Source organism: Engystomops pustulosus, chromosome 7, assembly GCF_040894005.1.
Source record: "Engystomops pustulosus chromosome 7, aEngPut4.maternal, whole genome shotgun sequence".
NCBI lineage: Eukaryota > Metazoa > Chordata > Amphibia > Anura > Leptodactylidae > Engystomops > Engystomops pustulosus.
The window spans coordinates 41,197,710-41,209,900 of NC_092417.1; the positions used below are offsets into that span (position 1 = coordinate 41,197,710).

At 40.2% G+C, this 12,191-nt stretch overlaps 1 protein-coding gene and 1 long non-coding RNA gene across 6 annotated transcripts in view; one reads left to right on the plus strand and one right to left on the minus strand.

The window, feature by feature from the left end:
- SMOC1 (SPARC related modular calcium binding 1) overlaps window positions 1-12,191 on the minus strand; it is a 123,203-nt gene that overhangs the window by 35,063 nt on the left and 75,949 nt on the right. For 3 of the 4 annotated variants that reach the window (XM_072115577.1, XM_072115576.1, XM_072115579.1), the window contains exon 6: window positions 1,915-2,004. In XM_072115577.1, the coding sequence (XP_071971678.1) occupies window positions 1,915-2,004 (90 nt within the window). The remainder of the gene's footprint in view (window positions 1-1,914; window positions 2,005-12,191) is intronic. The other variant, XM_072115578.1, reaches the window with a different exon arrangement.
- LOC140069651 (uncharacterized) overlaps window positions 1-12,191 on the plus strand; it is a 99,065-nt gene that overhangs the window by 9,319 nt on the left and 77,555 nt on the right. The gene's annotated exons all lie outside the window — the stretch shown is intronic.

A 12,191-nucleotide genomic window follows, 5' to 3' on the forward strand; every position in this document is an offset into this window, starting at 1 on the left:
AGAGATCCAGTGGCAGGTTCCTGCATTTAGTGGAAGCCCAAAGCTCTTTTTAGTAAAACTTTTAGTTCCCCAGATCTATATAAAAAGTTTATCTTATCAAAACTCAAATTTTCTTTGGGGGCTACTGGAGCTTGGAGTAGGAGCAGGAGCTACTGCTATTCCAAGCCCTAGTACAGTGGTGGTGAACCTATGGCACGGGTGCCAGGGGTGGCACTTGGAGACCTTTCTGTGGGCACTCAGGCCATTGCCCCAATTTCACCAAACAGGACCACACCCACCAAATCTTCCTGCAGTCCCAAGCAACTTAAGGGATGCTGCGCTCAGCGCTATTTTAAAGCAACACTTTACTGGTTGTTTGAAACTGCATGAAAAGTGAGAAGGTGTTGACTGAACTGCATTGTCTTTGGAGGTCATCCTGCTGGACCCACCATTCTTTCTGGAGAGAAGCTACAATGATGGTCTGAATTTGTCCACCTTCTTTCAACTGTATTGGTGGCCTTAGGAGAGCCAATACAATTGAATGTTGTTGAAGAACACATAGCTATTACTGCAAGTTACTGCTTGAAATGCCTTGTTGGCACTTAATGGTAAATAAGTGAATGTTGTAGTTTGGGCACTCGGTCTCTGAAAGGTTCACCATCACTGCCCTAGTAGCTTCTTTCTATGCCTCCTACAGGCAGTCTTCAGCTGACTGTAGTTCTGTGCATGCACAGAAGCTCCAGCTATTCAGACAAATGCAGAAACGCAACCTGGTCTACGAAACCAGATGGGGAGCTATGGCTACTTCACGCCCCAGTAGCCTCTTTCGATTCCTCCTACAGGCAGTCTTCAGCTGCCTTTATTTCTGGGCATGTGCAGAAACACCGGCTTTGCAGATGAGAGCACACTGCTGCAGCCACACATCCTCGTCCCTGAAGCCGATCTCATCTCCGAAGTTCGCTATAGTTGTGCCTAGAAGACTGCCTGGAGGAGGGATCGAAAGAGGCTACTGGGACGTGGAGTAGCTGTACTCCCACTCCATGGCGTGGCCACTCCACGCCCCAGTAGCCTCCAAAGAAAATTTTCAAATTGACAAGATAAACTTTGTATATAGATCTGAGTTTTACCAAAAAAAGCATCAGGCTGCCATTAAATACAGGTACCTGACCACCGGATCTACCTTATTAAGTAGATCCGTGATGGTAGGTTTCCTTTAACTCTTTCTAGTATTTTGTAAATATAATAAAAAATCCACAAACTAAACTTGTAATGTATGTTTCTATTGTAAAATGTATGATTTACACATTTGGTGTACTGCATAATTTGACCTTTATCGTCACTACAACATATGGCCTGCATTGCATGTGGCAACATATAACCTGACCAGGTGCAAGGTGATTTCCTGAGTCCAAAAATTAACCTGCCCATGTGCTGAGAACAGGAAATTGCTGACCTGAGGGTCATTGTCACTTTTGGAAACCATCAAGTGGTGAAAAAAATGAAACAAGAAACATGTGTTCATCATCAAGAAAGAGACTTGGACATCATGAAAATTTTGGCTACATTATGTTAATATTTTAGTTATAATCTTTGATTTAATACATACTATCCCAAAATGTGTAGGAGCTACAAACCGGTAAATCAATGCAGAGATAATAATCTTTTTATGGAAATGTAAATCAGTCCTCCAGGGGGGGGGGGGGGGCGGCATCTGTAAAATCCATTATGGGGTTTCACCACCGTACAGCTACATGCAAATATTACCTGACACTAATTCACAAATACCTAAAACATAGCCTAACACTAATTCTGTAGGATCTTGCTTCCTAGTCTATGTCCTATTGTCCTGCGTTCCTGTCAGTAACTTGCTGACTGTCTCTTTTCTTGAGGCCACACTGGTGGATTCACTCATTAAATAGCATTCACTACACTTACCGTCTCCTTCAAACACAGGCCTCGTCTCCATGGTAGGCGTAGGTTTGGATCCATCATCTGAATTTAGGGTAAGAAAGAAACGAAAAGAAACTACCATTATTGAGGTAAATGCTATCTACTCTACAGAACTGTTGAATGGTTTGGGGTTTGCACGTGGCCCGGCCACGTTAACACACAGACACGATAACAAACAGACAGCAAACAATTAAATCTACGTATAAAAAGGTTATTTAAGAAAACATTTCTTCTCTATGATCAGTAAAGGCAATAAAAATCTGGAGCAGTCGGCTATTTAATAGGGTAGTGTGATAAACTCATCAGATCGTGCTCCAGCGGTGTCCTTCCATCAGAGGTTCATCTATGCTTCGATTTATGCACAATAGTAGTGTCTGTAAGACATTGCTTTCCAGAGTGGCCAAATACATAACTCTGATTTGTTGAAGACCAGAAATGTAGTTGTCAACTTTTGCCAAACTTGGCTTCTGGCCTTCCATGACCAATGGCCTCACCCTCGCCTCTTCTCTGAGACATGCTTGGTTATATCATTTAGTTATCTATCTGAGAGCCCAAACAAAAGACAGGTTTTTTTTCCCAAGGCCTGGTGGAATACCAGTATATCATATATGACTTCTTTTTACCTTAGTACAGATGAACAGTAGTGGGAAAGAAAAGTAGGCAAGGAGGATCCCGGTCATTAACTTCTACTGGACAGTGACATAGTGTCAAATATTGTAGCAGCTGCCTTGTCTACCAGCACAACCTGCTAAGCCCATGGTAATCACAAAGGAAAGTTCTGTTTACTCCTATAACCCTCCCGATTTTTCATCTTTAATGAACTCCTTATGGGAAACTAACGACTTAGCTTCATTTTACCAATATGCGAAAAGGGGTCAAGGAGCATAAACGAATGCATGTTAATTGCATGTTGGTACAGCAAACTGAAGAGGAGCCATTGAGGAGCATGTATCCAGACCTAAACAGAGGCTAATGAACCCAACTCTTCCCCGCTCTTGTCATGCCAACTTTTTGGAAAGTGGAAGACAAATAGATGTGAACCAGGGATTTTATTTTTCTACACCAAAATGGTGTTAATATATTCCCCCAGTATATTTCCTCCCTGTTAGAGCAACTATTATACTTATTGATAGAAAAAAGACCGACAAATATGCTCCACAAACTCCTACACCTACATCCGTCATACCCTTTCTTCACTTATTTGGAATATCTTGCAATTAGAGATTTACAGTTTGAATTCTTCCGGCACTACATATTGTCGGATTTGCAGTCATGATGCCAAACCGGCAAATTAATCCCCTTACCTACTAGTCATGTCTGTGATTGGCCAGGAAGTCACCCCTGGCAAATTACAAACATGGTATGAGGTAAGGGTGTCAATTTAAAACATATTGAAAGCACCTTGTCCCTGGAAGGGCCCATTTTACTCCTTCCGTGGGGTCTGACTTATGGATATTTATTAGACTCAAAAAGACTTTAGATGAAAGGATTTTTTTTAACCATGGCAATGGTTTTGAATGCAATGTATACTATGATATCAGCTGTAACATCAAGGGGAAGTTCTCCCTAGGGGGGCCGAAAGATGGGCATTGCTCTTCAGCATCTGCTTTTCTAATGTACTGTATGATTAAAGAAAGTCAGAGAGAAAGATCAGAACCTTGTAATGATGATTTGATTAAACAAATATACTAATATAAGAAATTGCATCCATATTATGGAAATATGAGACTTTCAGGATGAGCCAAGTTACTATACCTGAAGCTGGCATCTGAATTACAACAACCAGATTAAGTCATTTCTGGGCCTAGGACACACTAAAGATTCTAGGACAGTAAGATTTCACTTGCGTAGATTTTTATATTTAAAACTTATGTGCTGGGAGAAATAACATATTGACAAGTAAACATCAAACACCAATGATGCAATATACTGCGCCATTCCACCCCTTTAAAACACACACTTCAATGTATGACCTCAATAGAGTCTTAGAATAGAACACAAATGGATTCACACATAAGTAATGTGACATCTGTGCTGACGTCATCTTCTGTCTGTACAGTACAGCTAAGGATGCGCTGATTGGGTCACCATGTTTTACTCTGACATTCTTAGTGTGAACAGGAGTTTATGTTTTCTGGCTGCATTGTATGAATTTCACCACACCCATCATTCTGCAGCTCTACTCCACTTCATCAACAATCCGCTGTGACTAACAGAGCTCTGCCACAAAAATTCATGGGGCGGGGGCTCTCGCTTCATATAAATCCTCCACTCCTGGTATCTAGGCATTGTGTTTTTCCTGATGTCTGCATTCTGATATCCTGACCTTCTGCCTGTATTCAGACTACCATCCTGCCTTGTGATTCTGTACTGTGTTTGCCATCTCTATTATGACCCGGCTCTGGTGACCATTCTTCTGTGTTTGTACTGTCTCTGCAGCTCTTTCCATTTTAAATATGGATGCTGTAAAATCCTGGGCTGCTACCACAACAATCAGTGGGAGACAAATGTATGGTCTTCTCTTCTGTGTCGATTGGCTAAAAAGTGAAAACCTCAATTAAGAGAGATGTGGGTGTATTGGAAATGGATTCTGCACCTATCAGAGACTTCAGTATATATGTTACACATGTCTCAGATAGTAATACACTTCTAGGGGAACTTTTGGGGAGCTATGGACTAAAAAAGGCTTTGGACCCATGGGAAGATATAATATAAAATATTTAAATAAAAGCCCAAAATGACCTAAACACTCAAGCTTCCAGTTTTCCTAAGTGTGTAGCATAATACATGACAAAAAATAATCAATTAAAACGTAATAAAACCAGTCAGACTAGTTGATCAGACACAATACATATCCATTAAGGATTTGTCTTGTAATTGGAGAAATAGTAACATGTGTTGATCAGAAAATGAGAATCGTGAGGAAAGCCACATAAAATCTAATCTAGTAAAACCCTATGAAGTGTGTAAACTATCACATCATTTCTCTGTGATTTTTTTTTCAGCTGCTTTGTTGTTGTTGTATAGTTTTCCGAGACATTAAAGATCGCCAGCTCTACAGATGTGAAATTAGCATGCTACAAGTAGGGATCGGGAACAATTCCTTGGGCTTTGTAACTTTCACAAGTGTATTTCCTTCTTTTTTTTACACACCGTGCAGGTGCATATTGGGGAGAAAAGAGGCCGATTCTAAGGACTGTGAGTGCAAAGCAATGACTGTGCTTAATTGTGACAGCAATTCTTCTTTTCCCGTCTTCTGCTTAAAAGCCAGGCGAGGGTGACAGCGGGAAGCCCTCTCGACCCCCGAATGGCACTATTGAAAGCCTCTTATGTTTGCCTTTTTGATTCTTGATTGACAAATTCACTGCGTGGCTCAGGCAATGGCCACCGTTAGGACAATATTCATTGGCTCTGACTATTCTTGCATGGGACTTTAGAAGAGAGAAACACAAGTGCACAAGCTGTCTGAATCCAACAGAGAGAGGAGGGAGTTGACTATAGAGGAGTTAATTGTGTGGAGTGTACAATATGTGTATTCTGATAGAACACAAAGGACTTTCTCACCCAGGTCCTTCAATAGCATCATGTCTAGGGTCTCTGCACACAGAATTCATAGTATCAATCTCAGAGGAAACCTTGTCAGTATACGGGGACTTGACAAACACAGGAACACAGGCTTAGTAAGACCTAACTATTAGTTACAGCTACACTATGTAGTAATACATATGAGTAAGGTTGGACTAAACTGCCTGCAACCCTGAACTGCACCCCTTTACAAAATATTTGTCTGGAAGTGAACTCTATTACTGTGTATCGGACCATTGGCGGACCCGTTGAGGTTTACTGCCCAATGTTATGTAATTGTCATATTTAATCGTTCATCGGATGAGGTCATGAAAACATCCTCTAAATAATATTGTCATCTTATAATGGGTGCGCCACGACAGAACCCACGCCATGTGCTAGAAATGAGTTCTGCTTTAAAAAATGCAGAAATGTAACTTCTCCAAGTGCACTGTGCATCCTCACACTGCTGTGCTCTTTGCTCTATGCTCTCAATTGCTCTACTTTTTACTCAGGAGAGCTAAGACAGCAGTGTGAGTCCCCCTCCTCCATTGCACTTGGAGAAGCTACAATCCTGGAATATAAATTCACAGTGGAGATCCTAACACTATATCGAATTTTATGGTATGATAAAAGCTCTCCAGTGATGCTACTTAGCACTGGCAAAACTGCTGAAATATTCCATTTAACAAGCAAAAAGCTTTATTAAATATAATACAAATAAAGCCGCACTAGCAGTTAGTGAGACACCTGGGTTACTAGCCTGGAGGACAGTGTGTCATGCCAACTGCAGCACCCGCTATGGTGGGCTATGGGTGTTTTTGGTGTATAAAAAGTCTTTAAAAAAGTGGCATTGAGGTTTTTTGGAACTTTGCACTGCTAAGAAGTCTCACAGAACTATTTCCACCTCTTCATTAATCTGGAGTAAACATAAACCGTAAACTACTGCTAGTACAACACTGCAAAGCCAGATTCATGACTTTTGCAAAAAGTCCCATAAAAAATTTCAAACTTACTCCAGTTCCTCTGCTGGTCTATGTGCTGAGACTTTTTATGCAATTTGAGACTTTTTTGGGACTTTTTGAAAAAAAAATCGCAGACAGAAAATAGACCTTAAGAACATTTAATAAAGGGCCAAATCCACTTTAATGAATTGGATGAGCAGCAGAGCTCCAAAAATAGAACTGTCCCAAGGAGCTGCCTAATGATAAATAACCCCCTGTGTGTGATATTTAGAACTCCTCAAACTACATGGTGGAAACCTAGCTGCTGTGCTGTCATTCCTTCCTCTGGATAGATAGCTAAATTCACACCTCGTTTTATGTATATGCTGAGCATGTTGATAGACATAAACTGGCAGGCCTGGCTGACCAGTATACGTTGCATACCGTGCAAAACACAGGATGCTGGAACGCTGCATCTTCCTTCCTGCAGTGCAATATATATATAATCATAGGAGGCCATTGGAGGAGATGGGAAACGGATGCAAAGTATTGCTTCCATCCCCGGCCTCCACTGAGCAGGAGAGAGGTTCCCAGTGATGTCACTCTCCATACGAGGACACAGAATCCTCCTAACTTATCCTTGCAACGGATTAGAAAAACAAGTTGTGAACTCTTCTAACCTTCTGTTTCTCCAGCAGAGAACGAGGGAGCAGGGAACGAGGGAAGATGATGAGGTCACTTGCACTATGTACTGTATATGGAAAAGTTAGTGCCCCTTTAAGCTTCCTGATATGGTAAAAATAAAACAGACCCATTTTTCAAAACCTTTATGTTCCCCTTGGAAGGGCAGAACAACCTTTAATGTTACTTTGTTCCTAACTATAGACTGACATGATATATTTTCACTTGCTGGATCTCAATTCTGTCTTGCAATCGTTTTCTCAATCAGCAGCAGGTAAAACTCACTGGATGACATGGCCGCTATTAGCTTTGTCCATCACGCTGATTTCGTATGATTAATCATGGCCTGTCACTTTTTCCCCAAAACAGGAACACCTCCAGCACTTTCACGCTATTTAAACTATGAAGTAAAGGATGAGGTCTTACATTTGGCACTGCTACCTGGCAAGAGCCGTACGAAAGTATACAAAGCTTAGGGGGTATTCTAAAATTAGGCGCCACAGGATTAAGCAGGACATAAAAAAAGAGTAACTACACTTAAAGGCACCTTGAATGCTACTAGCTTAGAATTAGTTATACAAAGACATTGTAGTCTAAAGCTGCATTCACATGAACGTATGGGGAACGTATATATGGCCGCTGATTTGCATCTATGGATTGTACAAATTGGGAGGAATTTATTAAGACTCCGATTTAAACTCCAGTCCTATAGTTCCTCACACCGGTGCTCCAGAGCCCATATCTACTAAGAGGCCCCAACCTCTTAGTATAACCGGTGCAAACTCTGCCATTTCAGGCCTGTAGACCAGGTACGATCTGGTAGGCTGGGTCCACACTATGTTCCCAACGTGTCCTTACAACGTCTAGCACAGACGTACTGTACCAAACGAAGAAGCAGCACTCCGTAATAAAGAAAAAGTGACTTTTCATTCCACCATGAGAATGGCCATACTCATGGTGGAATAAAAAGTCACTTTTTCTTTATAAAGGAGAGCTGCTTCATCGTTTGCTACAGTACATTGTGTTTTTTTGTCGGAACCCCTACGAAGATCTGCACCCGGCTACTTTTCATACATGGTGCTGCTCCACATCACTTTGCTTTACCGTATAGCGCATACGTATGCAGTCAGTAGGATAGGTTTCCCCGTGGATGCCAACCTGAATGCAGGGGGAGGAGTTACCGTTGATTGGGTGTTGCCGATGTTTGGGGTGTTTCTTCAATGATGTCACTGACTGTCGATTACTGTTCAGACGGAGGCAACAACTATGCCTCAGTCTACTAGCATATTTCAATGGGTACACTCAGCGTATACATTGCGAGCTCTCCCAATGTATAAGCCGAGCCTAAACCAAAAATGTCAAATGAACCCTCCCTGAAACTAAAAGGAGCCATTCTAATTCCCAGAGTTGGCATCAGGATACAGATGAATAATACACCGACAGAAAATATAGAGTAGGATGAGAGGTCCTGTCTTGGTAATATCATCAGGGATTTTGATTTTGATCCTGCAATGATCCATTAGCACATTGTATGTGCAATTTAGGTGAGATACATATGAGTGAGCTGCTCATGATAAACATGGCTTAGATTGTTGCCTTTTCTTTGCAACCAGCGTGTATTTTTTAAAAAAAAACTTAAATTCTAAAACTCACAAAACATGAAGTTTTAGCGCCACTTGCCTAATGTTACAGAATCAAATTTCTACTATTCGCATTTTGATTAGAATAGGTCTCACAACCAAATGGGGAGTTCATGAAGTTTGTGCACTAGCGCTACCCAATTTTTGTTAGAATTTTGGAGAAAATATAATTTATCTTGATTCATTATAACAGCAATAGTAAAACTAATGAAAGTAATTTTTTTTTATTACTCTTATAAAATTTTATTTGGTGCAAATACAGAAATTTGGCTTCTAAAATTGTTTGCCTATGGATCTCCTAAAATAGGATATGTAATATTTATTCTCTGTGTGTATCTTTGACTCTTAACATGCGGAAATACAACGTCAAGATTTGTCTTGGAAGCAGCCTACGGCTAATAACATTTTTCTAGATTTACTACCACTTTAGGGCTATAATTTAGTAAAATTGTCTGCAGGGCAAAATTATAATATTCAAGCTTGTAGATTAATGTTTTAATTTTATCCCATACTGTAATTTATGCTCACTATAAAAATATCAAAGGGGGTTGGACCATAAGTGTCTATGATGGCTTCTAAGGGGGTTTCCAGGACTTAGATTGGTCAGCAAAAACAGATTGGGGGTTGCCAAAAACCTGACACCTCTACTGATCTGCCTTGGATATGCTGTTACATGGTATATACAGAAAATGTTTCATGCACTAGTAGAAAACCTTTTAGAGGTGAGTCCCCAAACTAAAACCAAATTACACTGCCAAAACAGCAATTTAACCAATAAGTTATGGCTACCTGTTCTGCCGCAACTTTCAATTGTATCGGCCTCTTGAGGACACCAATACAGTTGAAAGAAGAAATACAAATTTGGACTATCATTGTAGCTTCTCTTTAGGGTCCCCCAGTACAGAAAGAATCGTGGGGGCAGAAGAAGGACCTCCAAAGATAATCCAGCCCCGTCCACACCTCACTTTTCCTGCAGTCCCAAGTAGCCAAGGATGTGTCACTTTAAAATAGCGCTGAGAGCTGCATCTCTTGAGTTGCCTGGGACTGCAGGAAGATTCTTCGAGTCCTGTCTGGTGAAATCTGTGATGGGTCATTGGCCTGAATGCCCACTTAGAAAGCTGTTGGTGCCACCTCTGGCACTATGCCATGAGTTTGCCACCACTGCACTAGGGAGTGGCTGTTCTGGAGTACTGCACCGCAGTTCCGGCCTTAGCTTGTTGTAAGCTCTTATTGAAAAGAAATTGCAACATCAAATTCCAAAAGTTGCTTTTCAAGTTTTATGTTTTTAAGTTATAGTTGCTGTATGAGGAGCTATATATTTTTTGGGTTACATATTATTTATTTACTAAACGTTATTATTTAGTTTTGTTGTGGACATAAGGACAAATGGATTCAAGGCAGGGAAACCACCTTGGAGGTACTAGAGCCCAAAGCTGTCAACCTGTCAGTATGGTGGCATTCTGGTGGCATATACAGCAGCTATGACTGGCTTTGCATCACGGTATGAGTTGCAGTGGTACACTAGGAGTGGCTTTATGGTCCTGAACAGAAAATATAGAATATATATATATATATATATATATATATATATATATATATTGTACAGGCAGTCCACGCCATCGGGACCCCTAACTTACAGATGACCCCTAACTACAGACTGACCTCTGGATGTTGGTAGTTCACTGAACTTTAGCTCTGGCTTTCGAATATCAACTTTTACATTTTCAAAGGTGTCTGTAATGAAGCTTTATTGTTAATCCTTGTTCCCAGAACAGCATAAGATTTGGAAAATCCAAAGTTACACTTACAAACTATACCTGTTCCGATTTACATACAAATTCAACTTAAAAGAAACCTACATACCCTATGCTGTGCATAACCTGGGGACATGAGTGTAATCATAGAAAGTATATGCTGTTCCCATTCTCCTCCTTGGTCATTCTTTTGACTACCTTTTTTCTGCAACTTTCGAGAGTATGTCATCTACACCTCTACTTGCTAAATGCTATAAATTATCCACAAATTGTCCTGTTAGCATGTTATATGGTAATACTGTAGCTTCCAAGTCCCATATTGGGAGAGGAAATCTCAGGGTAACACATCAAACATTCATCAAACTGCAGGAGCCGGGACACCACTGGATTGTACATGACTAAATCAGGTTCCCAGAACATAACGAGATGATACGATCCTCAGTTCCAGCCATTAAGTACATGTTCCGAAGCCAATCCTGTCAAGTTCCGTTTTTTTTTTTTTTTACAAAAGTGAAAGCTTTGTGGATTGGTCCTGACAGTTTAGCTTGATAGGGTTGTTCTTATATTGGGATCACTTACCTTTAATTTTTCAACCTGCCTTACAAAAAAATACAGCTATTGGAGGGATAAGAGTAACGAAATTGTTAAAATGTAAGCGTTATGGAACAGTTGAATTTTCGACATGTAACGTCATAATGATTCATTAAAGTGGAGATTTAACCTCATTAAGCTACCAGCCCTCCAGGTAAGGTGTTCCATATTTTATGTAAAATATCACCAATTTAAAATATCACCCATTTTTCATAAAAATCTCCTCCAAATCATGTGACAATGTGAGCAGAGATAAGTCAAATTTGGAGGCTGCTATCTTTGGATCTATAGTGCCTAGAAACATATTAAAGAGAAGTATCTCATCATTCAGATAGCATAAGGGATGTGGTTTTGTCATCTACAGAACCATATTACAGGTAGGTAAAAACATAGGCAGGAACTGTGTCTTTATCTGCAATTCACATCTCCAGCTATATCTTTACCTGCCTGTATCTCAGGTTCTGTAGCTCACAGAACCACAAGCCTAATGCAATCAGAAAGATGAGATTCTTATCTTTAATATGAAACCATGTTTCTAGGTACTATACAATTGAAGTTAGGGTTGTCTGCTCAATTTCACATGACTTTGGGGGTGATTTATTATAGTTAATGTGATCTCACAAAAAAGAGGGAATTCTAGATAGGACATTTCATCCATTACCTGAGAGGGATAGTAGTTTAGTGCGGTAAAATCTGGTGACAGTGTCCCTTTCAGTTTGTGGTATTTAAAATGATACTGTATGTACAAGTCATTGATGCTTACCTGATGCTCTTCAGTCATGGATGCCTGGCTGCTTTTAATCTATGTATCTAGATGTAGTGAGTGATTCCAGCTTAGCTACAGTATCTATTAGAATCTGCTTTCTTCATGTTAATTTCAAATGCCCAGGCTTATCATCCTCCACCTTATACTTCGCTTGCTCTGCTGATGATTTTGATGACTTTGCTTAAAATCTACCATCAAAATCCATCATGATAAACCAGGGACACTTACTCATAGATCCAGTGACTGTGACTGTGCTAATATTCTTATATTTGTTATCCATGGCCTCCCTCCTTCAAAAATCAACTTTTATAATTATTTTAAT